A 23,263-nucleotide genomic window follows, 5' to 3' on the forward strand; every position below is an offset into this window, starting at 1 on the left:
AAACCGTCACGCATCACTTTGTTTCATTTAAGATTTCCTATGCGTCCAAAAAAGATTGGAAGAAAGGTACCGACTGCATCCCGTCTCCTTCTGCCACTTATTGGCTAACCGTGGACTACAGCTTCATTTCTTGATCCCGTCGACGTAAAGTTCACTGACGAATATATTGCATCCGGGTGAAAGTTTACAGGCCTGTCAAACTCTACGAAGAGTTATACCCGCCGCCCCCTTCGTTCCAACTATTGCCGAATTTATCATGATTCAACAATTGCATTTCAGTTTTAACAGTAAGATCAAACCGAGACGTTTTTCTACGGAGAATTTGAACTGACCAAGTCCGCGTCTGACTTTCAATCAACTAGTCGGTGGGAAGGAAGGTATTTTGCAATTTCTGGACAAACAAAAATTTTGCCATTTGAGTGAAAAGCAAAAGAATTAATACGCTGTTTTCATCAGACACTGTTAAGTCAAGGATTTGCTGAGTCGGTCAACACCTTAGAAATTAGGAAAAGAATCTATAATTGATCTGTAACAGTTAGTTGCATGAAAACAGCGTGTGGCCTTGCAGGCTTTGTGGGTTTGTGGCCAGTTATAGGTTGAAGATAATCCAGCAGCTGGTATATGCTGGTCTTGGGCAAGTCACCTGACCCCTATTTACCTCTCTACACTGTCACATGTATTTCGTAAGCGGATCCTTAATTACAGCTCAAAGGGGGCATCCCCCATCCAAACAAGGTGGGGCGATTTTGTTGCAGTTTAATCTATTTATTTCTTGATTGAAATACAAAAGAGAAACGGGCGAATTTCGAGGGACTAATTGTCTTCCCTCCAAAAGTGCGTGAAGTGGGCCCCAAGAATTCAGCCTAACTTGAGCAAGTAAGCAACTACATCTGTGCAATGTTTCAAGCCTGGCGTAAAAGATCACGAAATCTAATATCTTCATTTTTCAAGAAATCAAAAACATCGAAACGCGGATACGTGCCTCGTAAATTTTTAGACAATGTCCCACTGACGCAACGGATCTGTCAAAATTAAATACTGCCCTCTAGTTTGCCCTGCATATGCAACTGTGAATACCAGGATCCCTTCTAACATTCCAAGGACAATAGACAGGCTTATAATAGATTTTTTTCTTTTGAAACAGTAGCCGCTATTTTTGCGGGAGGCAAAGTTCACAGGAACGTCTGCCATGGTGGCAGTTTTGCCTCAAACTGCACGGCTACTTCATTGGTATTAAAGACGGAAGCATTTTGGTGTTTCATTAATAACGTTCGTCCTTCCGTGTTTTAATGCTTTTTGAGAGTTTTGAAGACTTCAATTATTCCTTTAGTTGTAGCTGTGTACGGTCAGCCACAGTTTACCAAGCCCTGGTTGGCAAACATTATGTCTCTAACGTAGCAAAAGAAAGGTCCATTGACGATGCCAATAGGGTTTCGTGGACAACCTTCTTAAGATATGGAGTGAGGTGAAATATCTGTTCAGATTAAGGAATGAAAAGTCGAAATTTTATAACTTTGGTTTCATTTTCAATAGATAATGGAAGTTGTCACCTGCAAGTTTCAGTCGGTTAATCTAAGATACACTGGGGGCGGGGGTTCGTTTCAGATAGGAGAGGAAAATTTGTCCATTGACGCTACGCAAAAGGGAAACCCGGTAAACAAGGTTGTCACCTAGCCAGAATAAAAAAAATGACAGTCTGACTACACCATATTTTACATGCTGGCTCCCAGACGGGTGGATTCCATCCTGTCTCGGCCGTGCTGCGTGCAGGACGGATTTCATCAAAATCGAAAACGATCTCACATGTCGTGGAAAAAAATACGAACTCTGGTTCGTGTTTTACACAGCCATTTTGATAGCAGTTAAGTGGCAAGCGCGTCACAAAATGGCAATACGTGTAAAGGATGAATACAGTAAAACGTCGCAGTCTGTGGTATGGCAGCTTGCTTGGCAAGTAAGCTCCGTTGGAAATCCATACTTTTACAATACTTTGAACGTGGTGAAGGATATTCCAATCGCAAAAAAACCGGAAAAGTATGCCAAAGAAGCTCAACACAAAACTGCAGCCATGAAACAGGAAGTTTCGGTACTCGACGGGTTTGCGGTGACAAAAAGAAGAAAGAATCTAGTTTGAGAAGACGAAGTGAGATTCTGAAACCTAGAACTGGTGGTTTGGGCTCGCCATTTCGAAAGTTGTATCATGGAACCATTTTTCACGAAATCCGTCCCATTGTATTTGATTCCTGTCGATTCGATTTGGGAATGATATTTCTCCTATATATATCGAATCAATATTTCTTTGTTGACCGACATCGAATCAGGCAATGGTAATTGTATCTTGTTATCAAAATAACCACATCTCGGTCGAAACATGGAAAAGATGCCCAAAGCTACTTGGGATTACGGATCGTAGAGTTTATGATTGAGAAGGTTCTGTTTTCGTTGCCACTTATCATAATCACTAATCTGAAAATCTGGACACGCTCCTAGACAGAATTTTGTTTTATTTAGGGAACACCTAAAAACCTCACATTCATCAAAACGGGGTTGGAAGTCCACAATGTGTTTTACCAAATCAAATTAAAGACGAAAATAAAACATCACGTCACAAAAACATGTCATAAAATCACCCCACACTAGACACGTTTTCAAGATCAAATACACCAGGCGGTAAATTTTCATCCATTTTTTTTTCTTTGCAGCATTTACAACAAAAAGATCCAAACAGAAATTTTCGGGATAACTTGTCATGCTAGAGGGGCAACTTCCTTCAATTTTATTTCATCTATTTTCATCTCTCCTAATTTCACAGACATTTTGGCTAGACTTGTCTGTACACACTGCGCAAGAATGTATAATAACTCGCAGTTGGACTTGGCCAACCCTACAGTCGCATTTGGCGGTGGTGGGGGGGGGGGAATGAGTGTACACATAATGCATTGGGCTTGTATGTAACAAGGCAGTGATATATTACTCCATTGATTCCTTTCGTTTCTTGTCCACCGGAAAGATGCTTGCCCTTGCTGACAGCAATTAAAAATCCCCAATAGTTTCACGTATGGACATGGTGTAGATGAAACAGACACTGAGGGGAACCCTTTTCTAATTAAGGACATTGATCCAACTGTGTGTGGACGTCTTCGATCCAAAATGTATGCAGTGTGTGCGCACGTGCCTTTTTTTCTGCTCGATCCCCGGAAAAAGAATACTAAGCCGTTTCTAAAATGTTATAATACGGATCACAATACGCACTTATAATATGTGGAATATTCCACAGATCCATATCCAGACACGTACGAGTCGATGGAACAAACAATCACGAAAAAGGAGATCAGGATAGTGCGCAGTCGAAGGTCTATACCTCTGTGTCGCATTGCTTTCAGCTCGGTGTGGGTGCGTTTCTCGGTCTTACTTCTGTTTTAAATTGCCAATGTGCAATTTGGGTTGTTTTGTTTCTGAATCTCTTCCTGTATTACAAACAGACCTTGAGGTTAATAACAAATATAGGTTGCACCATTTTACCGTGTCAGGGGTGCTGTAATTTTCGATCATTAACTCCACAAGATCAGCGTCAACTTTAGCAAAATATTAGACAAAAACATTACTCTCAAATCCGCTTAATAGTTAATGCGAGCAAGACCGGCCGAACCCATCACTGATTAACACTGTTATCTCAGCCGTTATCAGTCCCATGCAAATTATGTTCATGAATTATGCAACGGATAGGTGTGTCCTTAACGGAGTTCAGGGGTTGGACTTTTTTTCTACGATGACCCCTCGAATTTGCAGGGGAAAAATATAAAGTAAACACTGGGAAATGAATGTACATACACGGGTTGTGTGCACAAAGTACAGGGCTGTATTTATCCGGTGGATCGGTGGCCCGAACAGGTGTAAACGAGCCATCACACGGCGGGACACTACAAAGAGGTTCACCACAAAAAACCACCACGCGTGCCATTCTTGTTTCTCTCACACGATGTAGCCAGAAAATAGAGATGTTTTCCTCTAGAAATTTCAAGGACTAAGAAAGAGCGATTTTGAATCCGGAGTTATCAACATGTCCGGTGGCGTTACGGAGCTGCAGAGGCAGCTCATTCTTGCCTTGGTGCACTCGGGGCTGGATAAAACAGAGTTGATCCGCGAGGTCTCCATGGCCTATCCAGCCACGGGGATCGGGACGGACCGCAACGGGGAGATGCGTCCGAACCACGGCGTGAGTGCCGGCGAGAGCTCGGCGGCCGTGACCGTTACGGCGAACGCGTCGCCGGTGATACGGAACGCTGCGGACAGCGCCGCGCGGGAGCGGGATGAAGACCACGAAGATGACGGGCTGAGACAGGGAGGCAGCGGGGACGAGCTCAGCGAAGACGAGCACCGGCAGGGAGAGGAGAACGGAGGCATGATGAGTGGAGATGACTTCGAGGGAAGTGAGCATACGTTCGACCACTCCATCGACCCATCCAGGCCTGTGTCTCTCAAAGATGAGTTACTAAGGTAACCTAGTACAAGTGTCCAAAGCTTTCGGGGTTTACGTACTGGGTTTTCCGTTAATTATAACATGAATTTTCCAACATCTTGTAGACAAGACATGATTTGATAAACAAAAAGGAAACTAGTATCAATGTAGCTTTGTGCTGTAAGGATGTAAAATGTCTTCATACAAAAATTGGAACCAATTCGAAGTAAAAATTTCCATCGGAGTTACGCTTTAGACAGTTAACAAATCTTGGGAAAATATTCGCACTGGGGCTTCTTACACGGCCAAAATACGATTTTGAAATTCATTTAAATTCTTTTGTCAGTAACCTACCCTACTTTTCACATTTCATCAACGGACGTATTGTTTCTCACATGTAGTTAACACAATCTTAAATTTGTAACAAAAACAAATCTGCGACCCCCTGAACTTTCCTTAACTATTCCGAATGTTTTGACAAATCATACACTCAAAGAAACGTGAAGTATCCACGTAAACAACTAATATTCTTCTTGGCTCTATATTGGCACGGCTCTAATATTTTTGGGCCATGCATTTCATGATCAAATCCATATAGCTTCCAAGTTGCAGACTCTGCCGTTATGTTGCCTCGTATAACACTCACCTCTTTGAAGAGACTTAATTTTGATTTACCCTAGCAGTCCTGAATCATCCCATACCTCGCGCACAAATTATGGCACCGATTCATAATAATAAACTGAATTAAAGTTTTCGTTCAACAGATTTGCTTTAAAAATTAATCTAACTTTATCCTTCTTTCTTCAGAATGTCGACATACATTGCAGATAAAAAAAAACCGTGCCCGTTTGGCGCGCTCTTTGTACCGATCCTTTGCGATTTGGTATGTCTAAAATTCGTGGCTGTGACAAAACGCTCCCTCGTATTACCGAACCTTTACCATCCCATTCAGCAAAATATTTACTCTGCACTTCAGCGAGGAAAACGAATTAACTTTGAAAAGCAAATCAAACTTATCCAAAACCCGCTCGTCAGAAATTAAAGTTTAATACACTTTTGTGAGAAAGAATGGAAAAAAATACATTTACGTCTGGTAAGTGGCTTTGTAGTAACATTAACAGTAAGATTTAAATGTTCAGATCGTCGACTTGAGATAAGGCTAATGCCCTTGAAAGCGGCATGGTGAAATGATGTTTGAAATCTGCTGAAAGAAACAGATACAATTTTAAAGCTACCGTAATAATTTGAGAATTTTTTTTCCAGTGGTAAACGTTACGGCCATTGTTGGGGATTTGCGGTCCAAAAAAACGCAATTCTTGAAGAAATACACTGTTCTTTGAGAAATGAAAAGAATTTTCCACAAAAGGAGAGAGTCCAAAAAGGATTGAAATTCTTCCATAAAAGTTACATGTAATAGCATTGCAAGGGAAATTGGCAAAAGTCGACCAACCTGCCTTTCGATATAAGGAACAATAATTACAGTCAAAATCGAAGAGTCCAACAAAGTTCATTGTGATTTTCTGCGGAAGCCAGGAGTGGAAAAAAGGAATGCTGAACAAAACGAAAAGTGGAACAGCTTTCCAAAATTATTGATAAAATGAACGGGGGGACGCAAGTTGCGTCGGTTCGCACAAATTAACTGAAACGCAGCCAATGTTTCCTCTTCATAAGACAACTCATACACGTACGACTTTCAGGACAAAGTTTCGACCAACGTAGGCCTATACCCCGTGAAATCGACTTTGTGCTTCCGATGCCATCCTTACTCCGCTTGAAAACTCCCCAACCCCACCTTGTCTAAGTGGTCCGTTTTGGGATCAATTTCCAGGCGCTTTCTGATTGGTAAAAAGTTTCCTGGACCCAGGGGATAAAATGCAACCACTCTGGTTATTTCATAACCAGGCTTATGACGGCTAGGAATAAATGATCAACTCGGTATTATGGCTTAATTGCAGACAGGGGCTGAGGACCCGGGTAGATGATTTGCCAGACTTTATAACTTTATCTTTAGGGGCATGGTTGAAGCCCTATCTATTCTCAGTTCGGAGATCAAGGTATAAATACTAGTATGGTAAACTCTCCGTCCACCACAACATTACACCGGAGCGAGCGGTGCTGTTCATGGTGATGTCCAGCGGAATAGTACACCCGAACTCCCCGGGCGATGTGCGCCGACTCGCCGGTAGTTACACACGCATACACGGAGCCAGCCCCGGAATATTCATCTGCTGGGCCAGCCATTTTTTTTTCTGCGATGGTTTTCCATACCATCAGAAATTAGATCTGTCTTTAGCTCTCTCTGTGTATGTGTCTCGCTCATCACAACTATGGCGTTGGATAATATCAGAAGGTTGGACTTTGCTCCTGGCAGGCCATTTTCGGGGGGAGCGCGGGGCCTCTGCAGCGTGTTTGGAACAGGTTGGCTGTGTAAACTAGACCGACCCACTCCGTCAGAAGGTAAGACCAAACGGCCCCGGCAAGCAGTCGCCGCTACGCCGCTGCAGCAAAGCGGCGCGTTGGCGGATCCGCTAAATTACGAATATACATGGGAGGCCCGGCTCTGCGGGAAACTTGCAGGGGCTGCGCGCGCTGGGAATTGACTCGAGAAAATCAACGAAGTTTCCCCTTTGCCACATGGAATCGGTGGACATTTCGTCCCAGGAAGATGGAGTGCTCCTCATTTTGTTCAAAAAGTGCAAGTTTGGTTCGGGCGGTTCAATGGAAGCCGAAAATTATTTCGCACAATTAGCATAAAAAGAAACAAGACACGGACACGAATGGGAAATATTGCTGAATGTTTTTGTGACGCTTTAAAAAAACTTAAAACGACAAAATAACAAGGAGCTTGAAAGTCAGTCGGAAGTTTTGAGAAATTTAGGAAATAATATCGTACGAAGTTCAATTTATTACTTTTGAGACCCAACAGGAAATAACAAATTACATATAGGTAACAGTGTCAAAGTACACAGCGTACTTATTAAACTAGGCCCATATAGCGTGTGATCTACTGTTATATTTTGTGGTAAAACGAAACAACGAAACGCACATCATGAGCATGATGTGCGTTTTTCATCGACTTGGAACTATCACGAGCAACAAAATAATTGCGAGGTAAAAATCGATAGACTATTTGATAGCGATTGATCAAAGCAACTATTTTTAAGACCGAAGCCTGAGTGGGCCCATAAGGCCTAATTAATGATTGATCTGTCTGTGAAAAAAATAAATCAATCGTCGATTTTTGAAACGATGATCTCAATGTTCGTTTCAAAACTGCGTGGTTCCTTACGCCACAAGATGACGTTAGCATCGTCAGATCATCATCTTATTTTGCTATTATGATCACTTGAGAAATAAATAGCGCCTTTAATATTGCATAACAGCAGAATGCGAGAGGCATAGGAAACAGCAATAGGCCTATATAGCAAAGAACTTTCACCGAGAGAAAAAAAATGCATTTCCCCATGACGATAAGTCTTTGATACTAATTTAATACCTCCTTATTATAGCCACAATCGCAACAAAAACATCTGTTGAAAATGCAAACAAGTTAGCTACTGCAATCAATTTTCCTGAAAGACGGAAAACCGATAGTTACCATGGCACCGTTTTTTTCTTTTAAAACTGTAATAGGGCTTTAAAATTGAACGAAATATAACCCACGAAAAGGTCTATGAATCACTATCTCTTTCAAAGCGAATTCCTTCTTCGAAAAATTTAAACGCACGTAGTAGCTGCATTTTACTCCTCTTCAATAGTTTACTTATTTCGAAAACAAATTCGGTTATTGATTAATTAATGGGATGATTAACGAAGGTACCACTGTCCGAATGTTGAACTTCATCCTCGACAAGACCGGTAGAAAAATTTTGAGCGTCATGCATATTTTGCCCAAATTAAGGTTTCATAATTAACAGTCTCAATTCCTGAGTAAATGGTCAATTAGAATTAACCGCTGCCATAAATTTCATCCAAGGGATTGTTTATAATAATAATGCAAATAAAATATTCAAAGGAAACTGTTTTACCTAGTAAGATCAATCATGCGCATTTTAATGTTTTTAACTAAAATTATTAAAGGCCGGAAAACTGTAAAATCTTTGCATACTTTTTGTGTGATGGAATTCACACAGCTACAATTTCATTGATTCCAAGATGACAGAATGCGTATCTAATTGCACACAAAACCCCCAAATTTGAAGGCCTAAGCTGACAAAATTTACAGTGTCTGAAAGGAAAGGCTTCAACTCGTCATCTTCACAACAGATTGTCAGACTGACAAACCACAACTGGGTACCTCTCATTCTAGCTCGTTAAAAACATTGTCAGTGAGACGAGTTTTCGTTATCCGTGTTCACTCAAATGTTGGAGCGAGCGATAGGGCGGAGGTTTACTTTACGTCACAAACAGCCCGCTCGGTTTTTAACTCTCGCTTTCGTGTCAGGCATTTGGCACCTGGTTGCACGCCAAATTCAAGTCAACGAACATCAAGGGGATTTTTCTCTAGGAATGCCCCGAGGCAAATTGCTTACATGACATGGGGGGGGGCAAAATTGGCTATAGGACATAAGATCTCAGCATTGTTACAAACGATGAGGGGACAAAGTTTATTAAACCTGGATAAAGCCCTATCAGTAAAATGTTTCCCCTGGGGTCCCTGGAGGAAGAAAGGAAGGAGACAATGTCTAGTTACGGAGGGAGGAAAACTCCAGATTCCGGGGAAAACCGTCCGAATCAGGTAGGGATTAAGACCCCTCCATGCATATGTTGGCCTTGGCCGCAGAAGTGGAAGGCGAGAAAAGTACCACTGCGCCTATTGATATCGTCTTCCTAATGGTTGGGACATAAGCTAATTCCATCAAATCTATTTTTTTTTCATTCTCAGGGGTAATCTTCTGTGGACCTTGATAACAAAATAACAAAATAAACCGCGCCAATTTGTTGTGAGTTTGGAGTGTCGTGTAAGGAAAGACTTTTCATCGAGTTCACTTTGCAACCTTTTTTTTCTGCCAACGGTTGAAATGCTGACAATGTTAATATCGCCTACAAAGCATAATGTTCCTGTCAACGGTTGCCTGGTCTCCAGGGATATGAGATTATGAGATCTGAATATTTTCATTCACGGACGCGCTGATTAAATTCTGCCGAGAGTTTCTGATGTAGAAAGCTTTTGGCCAGGTTTGACATTCCTTTGCTAAAATCTCAGCTTCACAAAGAAAACTTTGCAGAGCATCAAGGCAAAGTTGTTCGTCTGGTTTGTTGCGAAGGAAAAGAGGAGAAACTGGGGGAAACCACAGAAATGAACCAGGTGATAGATGCATTTTGAAACTCGACTTCCCCTTCCGAATGCAATACAACGAAGAAAATTAAACGGTCGACGCGTGCCTAACGAACAGTGGCATAGCTAGGATTTTAGGGGCGGGCGGGCACAAAGGGGGCACCAGCATCTTAGGGGGGGGGAACCAGTTTGCAGTGGTGTGGTTTTTGGGGCAAGTTTTTGTTAGCCTTGTTCAATATCCATTCATCCGTTTTTTTTCCAGGGGGGCACGGGGAGCCACTGGGAATTTGTGGGGGGCACGTGCCCCCAAGCCCCCTACGCCACTGCAAAAGAAAACCACGGGGAAAAGATTGCAACCGAATGAAATCCCTGTTGAGATTGCATCGATCATAGCAGGGCGAACAACACAATTAGAAACAGTAGCTAAGACAAATGCGATAGGAAGGCTGTAGAGCAGCCATAGGAAAGGGATGGATGGCAGATGGCAACGCGATGTAGATTCGATAAGCAAAAATAGAATGCTGATAGAAGCAAACTTGGGATGATTAAAATGTGGAAATTAAGATGAAAATTGCAGCCTCCAACAGGCTACGTGCCTGATGGAAGATACAAGGAAAGCAGAAGTATAGCTGAGAAAGAAACCAAGTTAATTGAGGAAGTGAAATAAATTACCAAGACAGGAATTATCTCAAATAGCATTTGTTGTTTCTATACTTTGCCGAAATAAAATATTGGAAAACATTAATTTATGACATATTAAACATTGCCTAAACTAAACTTTCGCAAACAGCCCCAAACATTGAGAATTACTACCAGTATCAAAAATTAACACCAAAAACAAAACCAACCAGCTGGTTACCCCGTAGTCAAAATGGTACATGCCTCCATACCTACGACTCCAACATTAGTGAATGCCGCCCTGGCCAATAGCAAGACAGGGTATCTGTGTAAACACGGAGCTTTGTGCACACAAATTGGCGAATGAGCAAACAAGCCATGGTTTTGGAACCGACATAGACTTGACTAAATCTACCCCGGGAGTATTTTGCCCCACGCAAGATGGGTGTGACAAAAATGCTATAAAAATGTTGCCTCCGCCCTCTACTGAATATAAAGGGGAAAATTCACATTATCAACAGAGGCTTCATATTGAATCGTTGACTGTTCTGATTAAATTCTTCCTGTGTGACGTAACTACTGGCCCCAACATGCTTTTTTCGTGTTTTTAAAAAATGACACGGGTGAAAAATGTACACGCAGTTACAATACTTCCACTTAATGTGCAAATATGGAATGTTAGATAAGGATGTATGAGTTGTGCAAAAACAAATTTGAGCCGTCTGTTGCCTCATCATCACTCCGACTGCCCACAGTACAAGCCTGAAGTTGCAAACTACAAACCAACCTCAATAAAGTAGGCCTATAAACGACGAGACAAAGAATTGTGGGAAGCTTCACTCGGCTCTCCAATGAAAACTACCAAGGTTTAATGCCCGCGTAACAAACGCTGACATGCCCATGGTGACTAGATAGCTCAGTCGATGGAGCAGGTATCTGCCATGGATCGGAGACTGCGGAACGAAATATACCCCTAAACTTGAGGTGCGACTGGAGGCGCCTTTCTATCTGTACGTTTTTGGGGTGCGTTCCATACACGGTGCGTTTATGCGTTTCACTCTCACGGACGCAAACATCAACCATTAACATAACACACGTGTGGCTACGGGAGCGATTTTGACGGATTTATAGCGCCTACATACGCAACTCTAGGCGCAAGTATATTGACGCGCGTAGGGAAAGGCGCCTTAATACCAATTTTAAACAATATCACTTTCAAAGGCAAAATCAGGGCATCTGTTATGTTGTTGGGGTCGCCAAGCAAGACAGGGAAAAAGGAAACGGACAACTGAAAAACAAACGAGGCACTCTTTGGGGGACAATGTAACAACGAAACCAAATATGCTTAATGACAAATCAAGCTATTTGACGATCTGATGATTTCTGATTTAAAATTTAAAAGTTTTAAAAAGACCAATTGCACATAATACTTATCACAATCTGATACTAAACCGGTTCTGTTGCTTATCAAAATCCCCATGAAATTCATCTGCAACCCCGAGCGGAATGGTTGAAGTCTACCCATCTACAGGTTCATCAAGTGCAGATGGGGACTAGCTGTACTTACATCCCTTAGTCACTGCTACACGCTGGACAAAAATACAGAATGAGAAAAATCCCCTCCGTCAGTTAAAAAAGTTGATGATTAAAGTTATTAACTTAGTGAAAATAAAAGCGACACAGATGTGGATCAACAAACCTCAGTATAAGGACAGTAGGGAAAAAGTACTGTGACACTGTTCCAGGGCAGGAGATCCATACGGTAGTCCGTGGGTTTTGTTTTTCAGGTCCTCCGTCTCTTTTTTTTTGGGGGGGGGGATTGTAGAGGCAGGGGGAGAGAACTGTAATGACGGAGGAGGGAGAAGACATGATGTTAATTTCCCGTGACCACCAGCCTGGCGCCAGCGAATATTGGTGGTGACGAGCGAGCGTGCATACCCGCCGCAGCACTATGTACATGTGTGTTTGCCATGTCCAAGGGTCAGTTTTTTTTATATAGAGGCGCATTGTGTTTTTCCTCCACCATTTCCTTTCAGGACTGCCTTTGGTCCAATGAATTTTCAATCGTCTTTTGCTCTTTGTTGCAAGCATACCCTGCGATGGATATGTGATGAAAACTAAAGCTTGTTTTATTCTGAATTTCAGTTCTATGCTTGATCCATTACTTATGACTATATTTTCAAATTAAATGAAATTCATTTCAACGATCTATAATTTGACTAACATATGTTCAATCAAAATTGACTATAAACTAATAATGTTGTGATAAGATTAGGAAAGACACCTGAATTCTATAAAATGGAAATCATATTCCAATCTCCCCATGCAATGTCAAATTAAAGATGTCAGTAGAACCCGACCACTCTTAAACCTTATAGTATGATTCATGGATTTTGCTAAAAAGGGCAAGATGTAAACTGGAAGGAAATGTAAAAGAACAAAACAAACCTTGTAACAAGATTCTGAGGCTTTGTATGTGTACTGTTTCCAACAATTCCACAAACCAAAATGCATTTAAGTCAATCATCTTCCAACGTTTTCCAACTGCTGTTGTAGTTTGTTGATCTACATGTATGCGGAAACCCCCCCCCCAAAGGCTTCATTCAAGTCAGTATATGCTACTGTATTCGGCTTTGTATTTTACTGCTGTTGGAAGCTCTTGGGTCCAGAAGATTACCTCGAGAAAAGGGGTTTACATCTGTCACAATATTACAAATTAGGATCTTGGATTTTTGGAGTGGCGAGTGTGATCAGGGTTGAACATTTTCATTGTTTTCTCCGTTTCGTGACTATCTCAAGATAAGAGAGTCTCCAATTACATTTGGAGTCCTAAATTTCAACTCCCCCCCCCCCGACCTGACTTCGGCATTTAATTGAATAAACCCGGTCAGTCTGCCGCAATAGGTCAAAACCCACTACCCATGTATCAAAGTCTCTGACGCTCAACATGTTTTTAGCGACCTGTAGATAACCCCAGATTTATTTTAACCTATTTGGAGCGCCCCATACTTCAACACGCCTATTTTGGCCTAGAACATGACAGCACAAGGGGACAGGCTCCACGATACACTGGAGACATTGGTGATCAGTTATTACACGGGATGTAGCGCTGATCAATACTATTGTCACTGTTACTTGTGACTCACTGTCAGGCTGCACTCCACCCATGTTATCGCTGGCAGAGCTTTTCCAATTTCACCAGGATGCAACTGGCCTCCACATTGCCCTGCTGGGTCATTCTACTGGCTAAAATGAACCATGTCATTGGTAACCTACAGTAAACTCCCCTAATAACAAAATTAAAGGGACCAGACAAACTCCTTTTTCTAACAGGAGTTTGTCCTAACAGAACTGGAAAAACACAGAAAACACAAGAATTCAAGAAACTGGAATTCTCGGATTGTCAGACTTTGCTCTTTATACCAGTGTGCTTTAAAACAAGAGTCAACTGTATTTTATCACATGTGCCATTTATTTTGTTTTAATTCATTTTTGTTTTGGTGACATTTTTTTTGCTGGACTTTAATATGTATTACACAAATACATATTGATGTTACTTAGACATCCACAAAGGAAATAAAATTCATCTAGAATCTTGCTTCATTTTGAATTTTGAACCTGATGAAAAATGTTACAGTAATTATTCTCTGCAACAACAAACCCACACCTACACCATACAAAATCAAGTTTCCCTTTCAAGGAAGAGTGCTAATTGTGCATTTACAAAAACTTGAATGCGAATTTGGATTGTGCACAAGTACCATCTTAAAATGAAAATGTGCAAGGAATAAAGAATGGAATTTGTGAACTTGTTCACACATGCCATGAAAATGCATTCCTTCCCCAACCCTGAAGCTACTCAGTGCCCTCAACAGTGTATGCCAAAAACAAATGGAGAGAACGATAAAGACCCAATCCATCTGCAAAAACACTAAGTACACAAAATTTTAAAAGGGTTCCTTGCAAAGGGGAAAAGCAATCACAAATGTTTACCCCTTCTCTCTGTCTCTCGTTGCAAGGACCGACTCTTGGCAAGTCGCCAAGATGATCAAGAATTACATGCAGCAGCACAACATCCCACAGCGGGAGGTAGTGGACGCTACAGGGCTCAACCAGAGCCATCTGTCCCAGCATCTCAACAAGGGCACGCCCATGAAAGGGGCCAAGCGAGCTGCACTGTACAGTTGGTATGAGAAGAAACAGCAGGAGATCATGCAGCGTGAGTGGCATTTTTAAGAATGGAGATCTTGGAGGACTCGGGACTGTTACAGTTAACAATACTAAAACAAAAAGCTATCAGGAGGCACACAGGTTCTACTGGCAGATCTGGGTTAAGCAAGTGGGGCCATCCTTCTCTCAAAAAGAGGCAATTTATTGAGGGGACCAAATACAATGGGAGAATGATTTTGGTAACTTTGTGCGTGTCATCTGCCTTCCTCCCTAAAGTGTGCAAAAGGCCTTGAATTTTTACCTCATTTCTACATAAAGAAATCTTAACATTTGTTCTTTCCCTTCGAAACTTTGGTTCTGAATCTGCCCTTGACATGTCCTGATACAAAGGGGTCAGTGGGAAGTCACAGTGTGTTAAAAAGTAGGGTTTCTGGGCATCTACTAGAAAGTGACAGGTCCTGAGTTGTCCTCAGATTGTCCAGTTTGGCGTCCTCAGATCATGTTGAAGAGACTGGGTACAAAGCTGGCCAAGGCACAGTCTAAGAAAATCACATTATCGGTCACTAGAAGACAAACCACAAAAAGAAACTGACTGCCATGAACCATTTGCCCTTGATCAGCCTACCACACATAAGCAGGACATTGCTGAAGTAATTTTTCAAACAGTTGGGCAAGGTAGCCTCTCTCATCCTGCTGACCTTGGCAAGTGCATTTTATCATGTGGATATCTGAAACAGTAGTACTACTTTACTTTTCACTTGACAACTGAATAGGCTGTCAAATATATTTCCCAATCCTCTACCTTTTCCATCATTTTCATTTCAGACTTAGTTTTATGAATTCTGTACCCCAAGCTGAGACCCTTGCACTCATGCAGCTCCATTTTTGTCTACAGCAACATCAAATTGTGCAACGTGAGGTCACAATTTGGAGTATTTTGTATTGGCTCCAAAAGTGAACATTTGAAACCAGATGAAGTCCTACCTGAGTAACACTGATTTGTTTGCCCAACACTGAACAAGCTCTTACAAAAGATATTTCTGTGTTGGCCAAGGCAAACTTAAAATTTGCCAAAACAAAACCCCCACATCACATCAACACTAACCTTGATTTGCCTGGCCTTGACAACAGAGTTCACAAACCCAGAGAAGGCCATCATGTCTGATGATCAAAGGGACACATCCAGGAGCAAGAAGATGCGACGGAACCGGTTCAAATGGGGGCCGGCATCGCAGCGGATACTATATGATGCCTACCAGCAGAATCGAAATCCTAGCAAGGAAGACAGGGAGAATCTGGTTGTTCAGTGCAATGCGTGAGTACATCTCAGTTGGTCAAATAAACACAAAGCACATTCAACGAAAGACAAAACAGACTAACAGGATTTGAACCTGTGATGCCTAGATTACGATGGGATTTTCCAAATCTTGGCTTTTCTCCACGATCTTATGATCACTTCAAAATTCCCACCGTGGAGACTAAATATGACCTCACCTATTACGAATTTTCAACATATTTCACCCACATAATGCCAATTGCTATTGCTCAAATGCTAAACTGAGTGATACAGCAAAACACAGAGCTCAGTTTGCTGAAATTTAATATAACAATGTATCAAAGTAAGGTCCTCACAAAAGTACACTGTATCTTTAACCCTGACACTCCAAGAAGCTTAGGACCTTCAAAATTTACCGGAAAGAGTCTGGAAGATTTTACAAGATTCAAGAGAGGCCACACCACATCTTCCACTTTTCATGGGACTTGATGCCCCTATGAAGCTACAGAAAAAGGAATGTGCTGTGGGTTTTTCTATACAGTGTTTGATTTTGGAGGATTAGGGAAGGTTCCTTATGAGCACATGTATGTCTACGGGGATAGGGCCTAGATTGTAGGGCCTACATTGCAGTGTTTTGGTCCATTACAGGTCCTTTCACAAAGCCAGTCCAAAGTCCCTTCATCAGACCAGTCAAAAGTAATAACACAGTGAGCAATAAAAAATCCTCAAGGAATGCTTTTGTCACAGTTCATGCAACTTGGCTTAAAAGACTGATGACTTGGGATGGACTTGCAGTGGGGGACTTGTGATGGGCACAACTACAACGTGGAGCTAACAACAGACCCTAGACCAACAGCAGTTTGTGTGTTTGCACAAAATTGCTACACATCGAAACTTGAACAGCGAGCGTGTAATCCCCCCCGTATTCCCACCGCAAATTATCAGCCATCTTTGTTGCTAATCTGATTAAATATGCATGGACTCTGACCTCTATTATTTGACTTGTTTTCTCTACTTCAGGGTAAAGTGAAAAACACTCTGAATTCAGAGGTCAAATTTTGTTGGGCAGGGAAGGTTTGCATAGGTAGTTCAAAACATATGTTGCAAGCTAAACTATGACTGAATTTTTTCCTCTAACTAATTGATTTTAAAATGATGAAACAGTTCCTTTCTTTGAAGACAACTGAATACCAACAGGTGGTGCAGCTACCGCATCATATTTACTCAGTGGGTTTTTTCTTAATGATAAGCCAAAATATCCAGGTACATCATACATAATTACACACCGTAATTCACATTTACATGTCCACTGAATTCACTAGAAATATATTTCATGATTTGTGCAAACAGTATATATCAAATGTATTAACATATGGAACTGACAAGTTATGACCAAAATGTCCAAACTATGCATAAGCTTGATAACATCTTGGTAAAAATCAGTGCTGGTTTTTGACAATTTCCAAATAAAATATGATGCAAAGAGTGTACATCGTTCAGGGGACGAGAAGATAATTGGATGCAGATTATTCATTACCAGTCATGGAACAAGATATACATCATCAAGTGAAACAAACATGCTCCAAATATGAGAACCATTGGAGGACAATTGATCATTCACGCATGCAAGGGCAAATCAACCAAAACTCATCCCAGTCAATTTTCTGAAAATGACCAATCATATTTTGGGTTGGTAGAAAACTGATGATTGATATTGCTCTTCACCCTGAACTGAGTTTTTATTTGAAGATTAAAGGAACTTAGCTGATAACATAATTCAGATCCTACTTTTATAACATTATGAGGAAACGTAAGGCATTCCAAATGACATGACAATAAAGACTTTTGATCTCAAGCATGAAATCCTGTTGATTGATCTCTTTGTTAGTGCAGAAAACTTTTACTAAAGTTACATTCACGTAAATTTGCATCCTCCTTGACCATACTGTGATTGAAAATATTTATATTTTCAAATTTTCTTAGAAATTAATACTGCAAAAATGTTTCATTTAAACAGCATGTTTCTTTAATCTTTTAAAGAACTAACGTGTTGGTGATAACATATTTTTTTCATTGAAAAAAATTGAAATGTCACAAACCTGATGATGATAATTGGAACGGTCAAATCCTGTTATTTTTTGTCAATGTTAATGATTCTTGCCAAAGTTAAATTCAATTAAATTTGTGTTCTCCTGAACATTGCTGAGTTTAAACATATTTGTACTTTAAGGAAGATGTGAAAGTGGGACTTACATTTCAAAGTTTGTTAGAGATTCTGTAAATATGTTTTAGGTTCAGGTTTCATTTTAAAGGGTAGCTGCAATCGATTTGTTTTAGTATAAACACTCAAAGTGCACATTTGTGTCTCAGTTAACCTTATTTTCAACTGTTGTTTTACTATTTCACAGGGAATGTTACTGCCATTTTGGTTTTATGCTAATGAGTTTTCTGTATTCATGAGCAAAACCGTGGTGTCATCCCATGCAGAAAACTTCAGCGTTACATTGGCTTAAAAACAAAAAAGTCCTTCGTATTTGCAGATTTTGATGGACTAAATAATCTCTTTGCTGATTCACTTTTGGTCATTTTAAGTGTTTAAAAAGTGTACTTTTCATCCACTGAAGAAGAGTAAAGTTGCAGAAAAATTGTGTCGAAGAAAAATTCATTGCAGTTACACTTTAAAATGACCCTGAAGAGCCTGTGTTTTTTCTGTTTAAAGAATGGCTGTGGGTTGATCTGCCTGACACAGAGAGACAGTATAGTTAAAATAATTGCTTTGGCAGACCACAGAGAACTCCATTTATGTTGTAACAGAGAAGGTGACAGAAGTGTGGTACCTTGACTTGCACCATTGTTCTGTATTTGTCCTGTGTTTAATTGCCATGCATAAAGCACACATATAATGGACAAGGGGATGTGACTGGGTTTTTAGTGCTGTGCAAAGATAGACCATTAAGCTATTTGTAAACCTCAAAGAGAGAAGTTTGCCCAGTGGATTTAACGGCCAATGACAAGTGGGTTTGAAAAGAGCTAGGTATTTTGGGTAAATGTTGGTCCACTCTTCAGGCACAAAGGCTCTGATCACAACAACAGGCTAGACCACAATGTAAGCATGTCTGGGCTACATCAACTGTTGCCGTCCAAGCGTCAGACTGGGCACATGAACCACAAAACATGGAGAAGAATATTTACAGACCAAAGTCAGAACATGTTCAATGACGAAATCAAACTTGGACAAATTGGCACACTCAAGTCTGCCTTCAGCTTTCTGACTTTCAGCCTTTGATCTCTTTTTCATACACATTTAAATAAAGAGTGCATTTCCAACATGCAAAGGATAAGTGCCATTTTGCTGTCTTTCAGAATCTTCCCTGCTCTCAGTTGTCTGCAGTCAGTTTCTACAGCTTTAAGACAGCTAAACACAACTTGAATGAGTCAAAATAGTGAAAAAAATGTACTTTGTGCATGCAAGTTCATATCTATGTGGCACAGAGAATGTGTGACCTATTTTCACTGTATTGTGCAGGTGCCATGTGCCCAGTTGGAAATGTTCGCCCAATCAGCCTCACTCCCCCTTCTTTAAACATGGGGGAAGACTTGTTCACAGGGAAAAGGCTATCATTCCATGTTTTTCCCCCAAGAAATTTTTACTGGGTGCCAAAAATGTGGCTGGTTTTGATACGGGCATACTCTTTATGATATTTTCACATTCTAGCTGTACAACCCAAACAGCTACATTTTATGAGGGGTTTGTGCTGTACATGGATTTTATATGCCCACACAGTTTGAGGGTTTCATTTGACTGTGTGGTTAACATCTGGAGGTGGGTGGACAAATATCCACCTACTTTGTCATTAAAAAAGAAACCCACGCACTATCCTTTTTCCTAGTGATTTCTGATAACCACAAACATCGGTTTCAGTATTTTCTGATCAGCAAACTTGGTCATTCCCCCCCACAGAGCGGAGTGCATGCAAAGAGGCGTCTCACCATCTCAGGTCAGTGGCCTGGGAACCAACTTGGTAACAGAAGTCAGGGTTTACAACTGGTTTGCCAACCGGCGGAAAGAGGAAGCATTCAAGAACAAACTGGCACTCGATGCCCAGGGAATCCAGTACACAATACCAGGTAAAGATATGGTTAACTGATCCAGGTTGGAAGTTACTAAAACCAAGTAAGTAAATCCACTGAGTGTTGGCTTTTTTTTTCACAAGATCCGTGGGAAATCCTGGTCCAGACACAACGTGAAAAAAATGTTATTTTCTTGAAAATGTAGTACAATTTTGAAACTTGGCAGTTCTAACCAATTAAGTTGTAAATTTCATCAACAACTGCTTTGTAGCATAACAAAAAGTCATTCAAAAATTAACTATATACATCAGCATTACCAAGTGAAAGTGGTCACAAATCCAAGTTCACGCTTGATCCAAGGTTGTTACCTGGTTTGTTAACCTGGTTGTGAACTGGTGAAAGAGTTCCAGAAAAATAAAGCCATTTTTGAATAAACTAGAGCTCAGGATGCTCCTGGTAAAGTTATCTTGAAGTGACACTTGAAGTGAAACTTTGCAAATTGAGACATGCAATGCTGCCATTCTGTAACAATTTCAATCACTCAAAAGGAAACATGGATGACGGCAGCAGTCCGGACATCGTCATGGCAAACACAAGTGCAGGGTCCGCCACACCCTCAGTCATCCAGCACAATGGCCAGCCAGGCATCATGGGAGGTTGTCCAATCACATCCATGTCAGCACTGGAGTCCAGCCAATTACAGCACGCCATTTACAGCATGGCGCAACAGCAGAGTGGGATGAAAACCAGCCCTGCTACCCACCCCTCCCACATGGTTAGTTTCTAGTTTTTCAGACAGTTTTGTTGTTTTTTCTTTCCTTTCTTGATAGCAGGCAAATACGCATACTGCCAAGCATACAGGCAAATCTAGCATGGCTGAGTGAAAAACAGTAAGACAGGATATCAGTGGTTGCGGGCTAAATTCACTCAGTTAATACCCAAGATGACCATATTACCAGTTAAAACAGATTATCAGCAAACATTCCTTGACATAGGCAAGTTTGAGCAACAACCATTTACTGACCACTGGTCGATTTTCCCTGGTAGTCTACGTGCAAAATACATCTTGGGTACTGAGCAAAATCGACCAGTGGTTGACAAATGGTCTCTGAGGTATAGCAACAAACAGCTGTGCAAATGGATGCCTGTGAACCAATGAATGTGTGATGTGTGCTTCCTTGGCTACAGTACTTTGAAGCATCTTTACCAGTTCCCACATGGAGTTCCACGTATATTCCAGACCTCAACTTTGTCAAAATTTAAATATGGCCCATTGTGACATGCAGTTTACAGTCACTCAACAAAACCATTCAGCCTTAAGACAGATACACAAGTACATATTCAATTTCTCACCTCTGGGCAGGTAACCATGCCGACATCTACCAAACTGCCTCTGGTCAGCTCGCTGCCAACGGTGACCAATTACAACCAGGCGCCATCCCGGCTGAGTCTACAAAGCATGGTGTACACAATGCAGCAGGGTCATTCACAGCAGCAGCAGCAACAGCAGCAACAGCAACAACAACAACAACAGGTGCACTCCCACAGCCGACAACCCTCGCAGATGGTGCAGATGCTACAAGGAACACAAGGACAAAACACAGGTGAGATATCCCTCAACCTGTATGGATTAAACAGTTATCCATGCTTTGGGCATCTGTAAAGATGTAGCTGAATCATTAAGAGAACTTTCTCTCAGGAAGAACCTCGATATCCAAGTCTGCTAGTAAGTCTGCTGACACCCACTACGATTTTTCACGCATATGATTCCATACATTTTGTTTATTCTAGTGCCAAATGTCCAAAACTGATACACATACATCAAGTTCACACAAGTGGTTGTAAAAATCAAAATTCTTAGATTCGACATACAGAAAACAAATGAAACTTGAGAAATTAAACTACAAGGCTGACTTTTCACTAACAATCTTCAGTGCACCTGAAGAAAATGAAAATCAACTTCTTGAACTCTGCCGTCCCCATACTTCAGAATTCAAAATCCCACGAAATCAGATGGTGCCCTTTAGCGAATTCAGATGATTAGGCCGTTCTCTGCGAAAAATCTCAGAAAAATGGAAATTTAATCACATATTTTCTTCTCTACTCCAGCTGCCGTGATACAGTCCCACAGTCCAGCAGTCAGCGTTCACCGGCTCACCACTCTCAATTCCACCACCCAGCCTGACCATCACCCTCCCCACTATACGGTGGCCTCACGGCAAGCGGCACAACGCAGATCCCAGCAGCAGCAGCAACAACAGCAGCAACAACAGCAACAACAACAACAACAGGGACAACAGCAACACCAGCAGCACCAACAGCAGCAGATGGCACAGATCCAGCAACTGCAGAATCTCATCGAGCCCAGCTTCCTACAGCAGCTCAGTCAAGGTTGGTAGTCGCGTCACTCCATCCAATTCACTGAAGGATGAAAAACAAATTCACAATTCTTGATATCATAAAGATCGTGATTTTTGTAAGATGGAGTACAGCAACAAATATGCTGAACAACCCACATCAACTTTCTGGTAGGTTTGTTTGTGTTTATTTTGTGTTCATTTTGTCTCAAAACATGCAAAGAGAAAGTTACTGGATTGCTACTTTTTGGACAGATTTGATATCTTTCCATGTCACTGTTTACATGCATGTCTATAAAAGCCTATATTTTGTTGTTCTAAGCAACATACCATGGTCTGCAGTGGTTGTTTTGAAAAAGCTCAAATTCAATCAAATAAAAAAAAAATCAAATCAAATTTCAAAAAGTGAAAGAACCCAGGGCATTACATACCCAATGTTGATTTTAAAGAATAGCACATAGGCAGCACGAATGAGGTCACTTTCTGGTGAATATTTATGCAGAAGTCACACAGGGGCCTGACTGATCAAACAACATCAGCATGTTTGGGAAGTTTCCCTGCCCTAACCAACAGAACGTGACAACAGAGGGTTCAGGATGTTTCCTGGATACCACCTTTAACCTACTTGAAACGCTGATTACTTATTCATTTTATTTTTTTTTTTTTATTTTAAGGTCATGGTGTCAGTGAGAAATATCAGTACAATGCCTTAGCACAGCACTGACTCATCACACTACTGCAAGTATCTTGTTCTAAGACTGTCTGGCTTGGTATTGTTTGCTGCCTGGCTAAAGGGCATGATCAACAGTAAATTGTATTTTTGAAAAATCCTGGATGACTTTTTCTTGCTGTCACTCATCACAAGGGGGGCAAAATTTGTCTGTATAATACATGTTCATAACCTTTTCGCAGTCTGCCTCCCTCGTGGCTGTACAGCCTACTGAGCATGCTAATTGTTTTGTGGCAAACATACAATCACCACATGTACATGTATAAAGGATTAGAATAAAGTTCTCACAGAGTACCTGTTGAGA

General features: G+C 41.1%; 1 protein-coding gene and 1 long non-coding RNA gene across 4 annotated transcripts in view; one reads left to right on the plus strand and one right to left on the minus strand.

The window, feature by feature from the left end:
• LOC110984868 (hepatocyte nuclear factor 1-beta-like) overlaps window positions 1-23,263 on the plus strand; it is a 67,416-nt gene that overhangs the window by 40,691 nt on the left and 3,462 nt on the right. Inside the window, exons 1-8 of one of the 3 annotated variants that reach the window (XM_022245452.2) lie at window positions 3,872-4,497; window positions 14,375-14,574; window positions 15,657-15,840; window positions 19,763-19,929; window positions 20,421-20,647; window positions 21,236-21,476; window positions 21,982-22,263; window positions 22,904-22,967. In XM_022245452.2, the coding sequence (XP_022101144.2) occupies window positions 4,061-4,497; window positions 14,375-14,574; window positions 15,657-15,840; window positions 19,763-19,929; window positions 20,421-20,647; window positions 21,236-21,476; window positions 21,982-22,263; window positions 22,904-22,953 (1,788 nt within the window). In that variant the 5' untranslated portion in view covers window positions 3,872-4,060 and the 3' untranslated portion in view covers window positions 22,954-22,967. Of the gene's footprint in view, window positions 1-3,871; window positions 4,498-14,374; window positions 14,575-15,656; window positions 15,841-19,762; window positions 19,930-20,420; window positions 20,648-21,235; window positions 21,477-21,981; window positions 22,264-22,903; window positions 22,968-23,263 lie in introns of those variants that run through there. The other 2 variants (XM_022245451.2, XM_087141114.1) reach the window with 2 other exon arrangements.
• Window positions 14,568-22,101, minus strand: LOC147798220 (uncharacterized). The gene is made up of 4 exons (XR_015426419.1): window positions 21,961-22,101; window positions 21,226-21,448; window positions 15,631-15,797; window positions 14,568-15,088 (listed from the first exon to the last, which is right to left on the minus strand). It is a non-coding gene; the product is annotated as an uncharacterized LOC147798220 (long non-coding RNA).

Source organism: Acanthaster planci, linkage group LG09 (assembly GCF_054643075.1).
Source record: "Acanthaster planci isolate LZ-2023a linkage group LG09, COTS_SCS, whole genome shotgun sequence".
NCBI classification, from domain to species: Eukaryota; Metazoa; Echinodermata; class Asteroidea; order Valvatida; family Acanthasteridae; genus Acanthaster; species Acanthaster planci.